Source organism: Stigmatopora argus, chromosome 16 (genome assembly GCF_051989625.1).
Source record: "Stigmatopora argus isolate UIUO_Sarg chromosome 16, RoL_Sarg_1.0, whole genome shotgun sequence".
NCBI lineage: Eukaryota > Metazoa > Chordata > Actinopteri > Syngnathiformes > Syngnathidae > Stigmatopora > Stigmatopora argus.
This window is the reverse complement of record NC_135402.1, coordinates 5856959-5868247: the sequence shown is the minus strand read 5'-3', so window position 1 is coordinate 5868247 and position 11289 is coordinate 5856959. Positions and strand designations below refer to the sequence as shown.

At 40.8% G+C, this 11289-nt stretch overlaps 2 protein-coding genes and 1 pseudogene across 4 annotated transcripts; 1 reads left to right on the top strand and 2 right to left on the bottom strand.

Moving 5' to 3' along the window:
* Positions 1-338: 338 nt before the first annotated feature.
* f2rl1.1 (coagulation factor II (thrombin) receptor-like 1, tandem duplicate 1) lies at positions 339-2516 on the bottom strand. Its single transcript, XM_077622364.1, has 2 exons — positions 2289-2516; positions 339-1856 (listed from the first exon to the last, which is right to left on the bottom strand). Exons 1-2 carry the CDS (start codon positions 2365-2367, stop codon positions 796-798), a joined length of 1140 nt encoding a protein of 379 aa, XP_077478490.1. The 5' UTR covers positions 2368-2516; the 3' UTR covers positions 339-795.
* An 837-nt stretch (positions 2517-3353) lies between these two features.
* Positions 3354-8777, bottom strand: LOC144090654 (proteinase-activated receptor 1 pseudogene; annotated as a pseudogene). 2 transcript variants are annotated; one of them, XR_013305474.1, is made up of 3 exons: positions 8586-8777; positions 5411-5623; positions 3354-5338 (listed from the first exon to the last, which is right to left on the bottom strand). The product of XR_013305474.1 is annotated as a proteinase-activated receptor 1 pseudogene, transcript variant X2 (transcript). The 2 variants fall into 2 exon arrangements; XR_013305473.1 differs by having other exon boundaries at positions 3354-5623.
* LOC144090657 (proteinase-activated receptor 3-like) lies at positions 7236-10660 on the top strand. Its single transcript, XM_077622365.1, has 2 exons — positions 7236-7548; positions 8413-10660. The coding sequence occupies exons 1-2, from the start codon at positions 7485-7487 to the stop codon at positions 9474-9476; spliced, it is 1128 nt and encodes a 375-aa protein (XP_077478491.1). The 5' UTR covers positions 7236-7484; the 3' UTR covers positions 9477-10660.
* Positions 10661-11289: the final 629 nt, after the last annotated feature.

Genomic DNA, 11289 nt, shown 5'->3' with positions numbered 1-11289 from the left:
AATATATTAATAGTTTCATCAATATTTTTTATTATATGCCGTCTTATTGTAATGGAATTTTGCTGGGTTATTTATGATTGTATTAGTATTTGCTCTCTGTACTGTTATTTTAGAGAGAAGGCTGAAAGCTCAATATAAATGAAATTGAGTCAAGATATTGGACATCAATTCATGTACATAAAGCAATTTGGTTCAAAATAAAAATTCAACATTAAACTTTCAAAATATAACTACTTATGTTATATAGAGATTTTTTTGGATAGTACATTTAAATACATTTTCGCTCTGTCTTGATTACCAACAAACCCCCCCAAATTGATCTACTGTGGTCAGTATAATTTCACATAGTTTTACAGATATAATTTATTAATTTCTAAGGTTTCAAAATTTCCAATGAAAAAATATTGAAAGTAAACATGAGCAAAAATATATATAGGCAGTTATTTAGAAAGAAAGAAAAAAGAACCGTGTTACATCATGCATCTTATGGCTTCATTTACTGTTTTCGGCTTCTGGTTGTTAACGGGGTCTTTAAAAAAAATAAAGTTCAGTGTCAGTGAAGGGTCCATAAGGCTCATCAAAGCGTAAAAATGCAACAAACTAAAACTCCATAGAGCAAAAACTGAACACTAAATAGAAGTGAAGGTGCAAGTTAAAGAAACTAACGTGAAAAAGTACCCTCAAAAACATCCTTCCATTTGAAGTGTTATTATTCATCTTAGCTGAAACAACCCTGACTGGTTGCCATTAACAACTAAAGTAGTTTGCTAGTCTGGAGAAAGTCTGACATCCCAGCTAACAATTTGAGCTCCCGGTATTTCCACTGGAATCAGTCGCGTACGTATTGCTCTTCTTGGAGAATTTCAGAGCACTGAAGGACACGCGCATCCTCTCCACAGTGCGCTGGCTACGGCAACGGAAGGTGTTCTTCACGTGCTCCCGGAAGTCGTCCGAGATGTAGTAGTAGACGAACGGGTCGATACAGCTGTTGAGACTAGCCAGACACAATGTGGTGATGTAAAATCCGTAGAGATTGTTGTGCGTCTCCCTCAGCAGTAGGATGTAGTGGACCAGGAGCATGATGTTGCTGGGCACAAAGCATAGCATGAACATCAGCAGCACAGTGACGATCAGCACCAATGCCTTGCGTCGCTTCTTGGCTATGGCGGCGTCCACCACCATGCTGTTGCGGAGTGCCCGTAGCGTTAGCACATAGGAAACGGCGCAGATACCGGCGGGTATCAAGAAGCCCGCCACGCCCATGGTGAGGAAGTAGCCAGCTGGCATCTTCCTCTGGCTGGGTCGGGTGACATCGTGACAGGTGAGGATGTTCAATTTGGCCACTCGCACCTGCTGGTCGTACAGATAGAGCGGGATGGTGAGGAGCCACACCGTCGCCCAGATGGCCGCCGCAACCACGTAGGCGATGGTGTTCTGGCGCTGCACCAGCGGGTACACCACGGCCTGGTAACGTTGCACACTGATGCAGGCGATGAAGGCCATGGAGCAGTACATGTTCCCGTAGAAAAAGCCCACCAGGACCTTGCACAGCCCCTCGCCGTATGTCCAGTTGTTGTTGTTGAGGTGGTAGGCGATCTTCAATGGCGTCCAGATAACAAAAAACAGGTCTGCAAGCGCCAAGTTGGCCATGTAGATGGATGACGGATGCTTCTTCTTGGTGCGGAACAGAAACACCCAGACAGCCATTGCATTTGCAGGCAGGCCCACCACGAAAACTATGATGTATACGATTGGCAGGAAAACGGTGGTGAGGCCGCTGCTCAGAACCGATTTGGCCTGTGGGCCCAACAAAATGCCATCGGGGGTTTCTGTGCCGGTGAAGCCTCGCCCATTCTCTGCAGGATTCCAATATGCAAACAAAATGGTGAAGCACCAAAAAATACTTGGTTGGTCTCTAGATCACCAATTTAACTATATCAATGCATTATTGAGCACTGTTTTTGAGAACTGCAATAAACCTAAAAGTTTAGAGGGTCCTAATGTCCCAAGTATCCACTTCTATTTCAGAATCATTAATGTTTGTTTGGGATCTTTTTGTGGACAGATGGCACTTCCCTTCAATTGAGCATAACCTGACGTTACAGCAGAGTGCCTGTCATGTGACAGCCAAGTTAAAAAAATAAACCCTCCACTTTGGAAACCCAATTAAAGGCCCCACATACTCTACCACAATATGTGTAACAAAAACATTGTGGCAAATATCTTCTCTTTTTTGTGGACCACTACAATGTCGTCCCACCCGATAAAAATAAATAAAACCGACTCACCTGTGTCACACCAACAGGTGTGCAGAGAACAAAGAAGAATGGCAACTAGTCCACAAAGACGTCCACCACGCGTAGCCATGGTGGAGTCGTATTATTTTTCTGATAGACTTGTTCTTGTTTAGTTAAAAAAAAGTCGTGTCGCCTTGCAGTTGCTTGTCTTAAATCTCCACCTGGTGAGGCACAGAGAATCCACACCTTGATGACGTCCTCATGTCACATGACCACACAGAGCCAATCAGTAGCTCCCAATGAGCAATGTTGACATTTATATATGTAGTTTATTTTCCCTTTTGATTTTACACAAGATATCATCAATTAATAAGAATGAAAAAACTCATAATTTCAAACTATGATTTTTATTAGTGATAAAACAAAGGAGCTCAGACACTGAGATAAGATATTTCTTCTTCATCCTAAAGCTAACATTCTTTCTTGTAGTATAGTATATATTTAGCATTCTGTGTATCACTTCACATCACAACTGTGTTTAAAACATACAGAATAACTTAACATATTGTAAAATAATAGCATAAAGATAGAAGGAAATATTATAATCCAAGCAAAACCTTTCCTCTATTGTTCTCTAGTGGTTAAAACAAGAACTACAAGGCAATGGACAGGGTATACTGATGGTGATCAACAGGGAGCAGCAAAAGCACCAACAACTTCAAAAGCCTGCTGGCTTATCTTTCCTGGATAAGCGTGTTTATTGTAGCCAAACAAGGTAAAAAATGTGATTTTCAACTTGTTTGTTTTCCAAGGAATGTGCAAGGATATCAGTTAAGAACGTAGGCAAATATACACACAACACACAACAATAATCATTTGTAATGTAACAACTTCAATGGTGAAACAGTGCAAAAGAAAAAGTCCTTCATTGGCTTTAAATGCTTGTTATCATTTCACATTATACATATAAAATAAAATTTCAAAAAAGAAGGTGCATTACTATCTAAAAAATTCTAATGGAAAATGTGCTACATTGCGGACACTACTAGAAAAGCTCTAAAACCTTTTAAAAAGGCATCCTATTTGGATTTTTAAAAAAAGTTTATACATATCTAAACATTTTAGACATTCACCTTGATCAAAAGTTCTTGAAACCTAGAGCTTTTGGTCAAAATGATTATGTAGGAAGTTTAGACTTTGTTTTTCTCCTTTTTTCGGAAGTTTCCAGGAATGTGTGATGAAATTGGACAGCTTCCTGAGATTCCTGGAAGAATACTATTGTGGTAAAAATGTACTCAAGTTAATTTTTGAGTGTTTTAGATATGATGGTTCATTAGTTAGACTAGAAGTTTATTATACTGTCCACTCTGGCTCCTTTGCAAAGAATCCTTCTTAGCATGTGAGGCATTTTGATCAGAGCACTCTGCACGGCTACTCTTCAAAATGGTTCTGCTGCTGGACCTGTATGAGTCTGATGAGCCGTTGCTGAAACTCTCGGCGCCTTTCCGACACTTGAGCGTTCCGGCGAGCTCTCGCTGACATTGGGACGAGCCGAAGCAGTAGAGCAACGGGTCTAGCAGGCAATTGAGGCTGCCCAAACACAGGAACAACAGGTAGGCCACATATGCGCTATCAGGGGCATCGCGGACCTTGCTACCCCCACTGTGGAGCTGTCCGTAGTGGACCAGGAGCAGGCAGTTTGTGGGCGCGAAGCACACGAAAAACAGCACCAGCACCGTCAGCGCCATCACCAAGGCCCTGGTTCTGCGACGGGAGCGTCCGGGAATGCTGCGAGGGGCCCGGCTCAGGGAGCAGATCACACGGATGTACGACGTGACCGTGACCAGAAGTGGGACGATGAAGAGGGCGACGCACAAGGCGACAAAGTACGGCCCGTACAGCCCGACCACCTCGCCCACGGGTCGAACGTCATGGCATGTGGTGATGTTTAACTCTTTCAGGTAGAACGTCTGCTCTGAGATTAGTAAGGGCGCCGTGCCCGCCAGGGACAGGACCCACATAGCCACACAGGCAATGATGGCATTGCGTGGCGTCCTCCACACCAACGACTCGATGGGATACACGACGGCCAGAAGGCGGTCCACGCTGATGCATGCTACTAAGAGGACGGAGCAGTACATATTCCAGTAGAAAGCGGCCGTAACCACACGGCACATGCTCTCTCCGAATACCCAGTTGTTCCCGGCAAAGTGGTACGCCGCCTTCAAGGGCAGAAGGGAAGCGAAGAGCAGGTCGGCGCACGCCAGATTCAGCATGTATATGGCCGCCGGTTTCTTGGGTCGAATGCGGCGCGAGAAGGCCAGGACGGCGCAAGCGTTGACAGGCAGTGCAAACAGACACACCAATGTGTAGAAAGACGGGATGATTAGCGTGGACAGGCGGCCCGTCAGGAAGCTACGCACTTCGCCCGAAATGTGACGTGTGCTCATGCTGCTGTTCCACTTGGTGTCATTCGCATGTGGGACCACTTCATGACCGTAGACATCATCCTTGGTGAAGGGTTCAGCAATGAAGGAAATGTTGGAGTACGTGAACATTCGTACTTTGGGGCGTTCTGGACACACAAGTTATGTTTTCATATAGAATTTGATTAAGTAACAGGCAAGTGTATACTAACAAAATCTAAGCTAAAAACAGCAGATACTGAAGATACTTGAGGAACTGAACAAAAAATATATATTACATCACATTTGGATCAAAATATGTCTCCGATACACAAGCGCACTGATAAAGAAAGAATGTATTTGCCCCAAAAAGCAAAATACTTCAATCTCAAAAAATCCTTTGAGAGACTATGATATTGGAAAACAGTAGAAAATGATGTTTTCAAAGAAGCCATTTAAAGCCTTTGACATCAAAGCGTGAATGCGCTCATAAACACAGTAGTGTCGTCATTCCAACATTCCACATTACTCAAACAATTACAGAAAAATATTGTTTTTAAACAGTTAACATGATTATCTTTAGCATTGAAATCAACATAGGATAAAACTACAAACCTACCTTTGTTGGTTTGTTCTGCTGAGGCTGTGCATGCACACAAAGTAAATAGCAGCAAGTGTAACATTTTTGGAGACATCCTGCAATTTTAACAATATAATTCCAAACTAAGATGAAAATTTCACTCGACAAGCCTGTGGAGCTTCTCCCACCTTCTGTGTAGTGCGCTACTGTGGCTTCTTCTCTTTCCCAGGATGTTCTGCTGATTCCCCTCCCCAAAAGTGGGCCCCAGTTGGCGGCCAATCAGGAGCTAGCAGACGGACATTCTTTGGGAGCTGACGTCATGTTTCCCGTCATCCAACCAGACGGAGGAGAGCCAGAGTATGGCATGACCGATCGACCTGGCCTGTGGGCCGGACATGGGTCTGAAATTCCAAAAATACAAAAACAACCATCATTATGGTTTATTCATTCATCTTCTGTGCCGCTTATCCGGGGGGTGCTGGAGCCTATCCCAGCCAACCACCCAAATTGTTTACCAGAAAATCACAAGGCACAGTGAAACGGACAACCCCTCGCAATCACAATCACACCAATACTAAATGGGATTCTAACCAAGAATCCCTGAACTGAAGTCAGGCGGAAGAACCACTCCCCCATTATTGTTTAATCATTATATTATCAATATTTGTATAAAAGGTTATTTTTTATTTTTTTATTCTTAGTCAGGTGTAGAATTCTTAATCAGGAGCCATATATTATTTAGCTAAATTTAACAGTGAATTCAATGTTTTAATAATTTTTTGTAATATTCAAAATGAACTCTATTTAGTTAAAGCATTTTCTTTTGTCGCCACATTAAGATACATGGTCATTGTATTTGCATCTTTACGTGTAATTTAGACACTGACAGTGTAAATTTGTCAAAAAGAAGAATGAAAAAAGGTTAAATGTTTCTTATTCACAGTTCTTGAATGTACCAATCATCATCCTTTTTAAGTCTGCAGGTCACTTGTATATCTCCTAGTGCGATACATTTGTTCAGGGGAAAAAAAGAAAACACAATATTGCGAGCACAGACTAGACAAAATAGCCGTGCAAGGACAAGGTAGCGTAAGGCAGAGTTGAAGTGAATACAAAAGTTAATAGAAGATATATATATATATATATATATATATATATATATATATATTTGTTATATCTATCTAAACCTGTATTAGTTTTCTTGATCACTCCAGAAACGCTGACAGCTCCAATCACAGGATGACGGCAATCATCTTATTTAGATTTCTGATAAAATAAATATTTCTGCTGAGCTCTGCCTCAACAAGAAAAAAAATGCAGTGTTTACTTTTAATTATGTAACAGTAACAGATGGCTGACCCGACAACTATTAGCCTGATCTTTCACTAACATGGCCACCGCTGGAATCCAACATAAATATCAACATCTCCTCCTGTCAACCGATTGGTTAATCCAAGCAAGCCTTTCTGCGTCAATGGGAGTTAATGAATTAAATAGCAGTGTCTCTGGTTAATCTTAACATGTATCAAGACGAAGTAGTTTAAGTGGTATTTTAAACATTTTGATGCTGATATATTTTAGATTCTGAGGTAAGGGGGTAGATTTGTGTCTTTGTTATTCAATCAAAAAAACCCTTGCTTCAATCAAAATACTTACTATTTTCAATCTCCCCCCAAATTTTTACTTCAATAAAAATAACCGTTTATTGAGTCTCAACTATAATTTTGCATTCAAACTCCTTTTTGTTCAACTGAAAAGCTTTTTTTGGGTGTAGGGATTTTTTTAAATTGAAATACATATTTTAACTGACGTCACTTTTTTTGGATTGAATAACAAATACATAAATTTAACTCCATAATGTTTGGGCCACCAAACTGGCCAAAACAAGCAAGACAAAAGTGAGAAAAAAAGTCCGGAAATGGAGAAGGTCATGTTGAGACAAGTTTATCATCTCTTAGCAGATGTTTCCTTCGCACATACTTTTGGTCATGATCTCACATCAGGGATCATATTTCCAGGTCAAATTGGAGATATTTAATATGTTAAATCCACATTAGGAAAAAGTATATTCATCTCTTGGCTGTTACCTTTGGACGTCATAAAAAAAGTTGACGCAGTAAAGATCAAAAACAGGGTGTGTGAGGGTCAGACAGCAGCCAACCCACATTGAAGTTTTTTTCTTTTTTTCTTTCCCCGCTCATGGTAGAGTGAAGTTTAAGCTACGACGTGAGGAGCTGTTTGCGGGTCAAAGGCGCAAAAACCATGGGGAAATATTTATTTTTGTTGCTTCTATCGCTATGTTTAGGTGGTACTCTCCAGAAGAAAGGTAAGAGATAACATTGAAAGGGATGTTTTCTTTTATGGATTAAGTAATATGCTTGCTTCACTTTTGTCACTCGATTCAGGAAAAGGTTTGGTCCAGTGTGTCTTGCACAATTCCAAAGTATTTCTATTGTGTTTTAACAGCTGAGCTTGCTAGAATACATTGTACATTGCTTCACATTTTCTTTTCATTTAAAGTTCGATTAAATCTGGCTTTTATATTCTTTTCAAGTGATGTTTTTTTTTGAAAAATTGGAGACAAAAATATTTTGTCTCAACTTGTTTGTGTCAACTTACACTAGAAGGAAATAAATATAAATCTGGAATGGTCTGGATACAGTCTTTAACATCTTTCATTGCCAGCGTATCCGAAAAGGATTGAAAGTACGTGTTGTGGTAGTAATTAGAAAATGAAGGAAATGTGTTAGTCTTATTAAAAATTCTCATTGACAGTAAAAGCAATTTTTGGGTAACAGTAATTTGTTTTTCTTTAGTTTTAATAAGGTAAAAAATGTATCCTACTATTTATGTAGTCTTACATATGATGACAATTCAATTTATTTCTATTGTTTCCATTTTTATATTAATCAAATACTTTTATCCTATAATTGATTTATAAATCTTTATAAGTCATTTAAAATTGGTGTTTATGGGATGGCTGTCTTTGAAAGATTACATGTCACGGCCATTGACAGCAATAGACGTCCAATCTATTTGGACTGTGAGGGCTTTAATCGCTGTCAGACCATCCCTCACAGTCCAAATGGTTTGGACATCTATTGCCGTCAACGTTGATATAGTTTGCCATTGACAATTTTTTTTACCATGTTTTTCCATATTAGAAATATGTTCTGTAATATGTTGGCAGGTAAAAAGAAATTGGCCATTCACGAACGCAAGAACACATCTGGGATTCTTTCCCCCAGAACCTTTAAAGGACAACTCCTAGCCCAGACCCGCGTCCTCTCCGTGAATGGGACGGCCCTTCCATTGCACTCGCCTCCGAGGCTGCGGTTGCTAAGCAACAGCACGGCGGGGTACCTGTCTGGCCCGCTGAGCACCAAAGTCCTCCCTGCTGTGTACATGCTGGCGGTGGCCGTGGGGTTCCCGGCCAACGTGGCCGTTCTGAGTGTGCTGGCCGCCAAAGTGCGCAAGGTGTCGTCGGCCATCCTCTATAGCAGCCTCGCCGCTTCCGACCTTCTCCTGCTGGGTTCCCTCTTTTTCAAAGCCCACTACCATCTCCAGGGCAACCACTGGGCACTGGGAGAAGTGGCCTGCCGGGTTGTCACGGCATGTTTCTATGGCAACCTCTACTGCTCAGCGCACACGCTGGCCTGCATCAGCATCCAGCGCTACCTGGCCGTGGTGCACCCCTTCACCTACAAGCGGCTCCTCAAGCGCTTCTACGCCGCCTGGACGACGGTGGCCGTGTGGGGGGTGTTCGCCGCCGCCGTCCTCCCCCAGCTGATGGTGCGGCAGAGCTTTCAGATCCCCGAGCTGGGCCACGTCACCTGCCACGACGTCCTGCCGCTTGATCTCGGATCCCACGTCTTTCTGCTCCACTACAACCTCGTCTTGACGCTGGCGGGTCTCCTGGTACCGCTGGCCGTGACGGTTCTGTGCTACGGTCGAATCATGTGTGAGTTGCAGCGATCCCACCTGGATTGGACCGTCTACATGAAGGCCAGCTCGCTAGTGTTCGCCATCTTCCTGGTGTGTTTCACGCCCGCCGGGGTAGTGCACTTCCTTCATTACGTGCAGCTTTTTGTGGACGGCACTGAGAGTTCGTACGTGGTCTTCAATGTGGCCCTGTGTCTGTGTTACGTGCACGCCTGTTTGGACCCTTTTCTCTTTTTGCTCATGTCCAAATCTGCCAGATCCAGTTTGTCCTACATCACATTTAAGCCAAGAAGCATCAGCACGTCCTCCTAAAAAATAATGTTTGGAGACATCCTCATTTGATCGTCAATGGCACTGAAACAGTTAATATGACGGATAAATCTATTTTGTTGAATTTTTTTCATTCTTTTGCAAATTGTTGCTTCCTTTCACCATTATATGTCATCATATGCGGGTATTTTGTTGAATTAATTACAGAACTGGAAAATCTTATCTTATTAGTCATGTAGTATTGCAAAAAAGAGCCCTACAACATGACCTGACCTGCAACATGAAATTATGAGTCGACAAAGTTGCCACAAAATAAGTTTTCTTTAGACTCAAATATGAAAACATGTAAGTGTATACTATATATGTATTGTATGGTATGTATGAGCAGGACCCTCATACAGATGTATATAATTTACTGAACTCTTTGTGTAGACATAAAGAGATAATGCAAATATCTTTTTTTTAAATGTATTGTTTTTGTTGTTGTTTTCTCATTAGGTGCCTTTCATTTTCACTTTTCATTTCTTATAAAACATGTCTGTATTTGTAGTATGTTGTTGCAAAGTGGAAAAGTTTAAGGGGCTGTATTTTGTGGGATTTCTATTACAGAGTTGTTGTCCATTAGTAGCTTAGCTCTCTCATGGAAGAGGCACTTTCCGGTTTCCTGTAACAGGAAACAGCAATACACGCCCGCAATCACAAATCCCAAGACAGGACTGAGAGCAAAAGCAGTCAGACTAGTCCACTTCTGTAACTTCGTTCTATTTAAATAAAGCATATTCAATTGCTGGAAAGGATGCATGATAACTAATTTAATTTAGAATAACAAATGAATTGCCTAAAAGAGTATCCATATTCATATGTTGAATTAACATTAAAATGACCATCCAAACAGTTGAAAGTTAGAATGGTTCCAATCAGTACAGAAACATTTTTTTTGTCAAAAACATTTTTCTGTCTATGTCAGGTCCAGTTAACAAAGATTTTTTTTCACGGGTCTATCTGTGGCAATGTGAATTATATGACTAATATCAAAGTGTTTTATAATATCATGGGTAAAAAGTGGAAATATTTTATCATCTTTTTCTGGAGCTGTAGAATTTTGGCAAAAAGTTAGCAATCGACATACGTTACATTTGCTTTGTCTCGTCAAGCTTGAGAAACGGATGAATTAGACTCAGTCTGTCAACAGCACCACCTTCTGAATAAAAAAAGAGGATATCATTTGTTCAGTTCAAATGAGACATTTTATACAGACACCAGAGTGATCAATATTCACACAGCATTCACCGCATACACTTTTTCTTATTAAAATAAGTCATCCAGGCGCGCAGGTAGAGCATCTTTGCAAAAAACAACATGTACATTGAGGAGGGACGTCGAGAACAGGGGAAGAAGAAAAGATTACAGACCACATTAAAGGACATTTTCCAACAAACATGCAGGGAAATGTTAATTGGAAACAGCAATGTTTCAAAAGGACATATGTATCGTCAAAATGATTGCATATGGTCAAGCTGGATTTGGATCATGATGGATATTAGAAGCCAATTAAGAAAAGAAAATGACATTCGAATGTTTAGCAAATTTGTTTTGAATTGGATTTCACATTGCGGGATACGACTGAGTAAAATAATAATAATGATACAGATTAAATCAACATTTCTTTTGTGTTTTGCGAGTTAACTGAGCTATAATGATCTCTGTTTAATGCAAAAATATCATCTCTATTGTTCTAATTGGGCAGGATTGCCAATAAGTAGACCCACAAAAAGTGTATATGTTATAAATTCACAAGGGTCCTTCACAGAAATACTGCTCAGAGATTTTGTTCAATAATGACTAGAATTAAGCA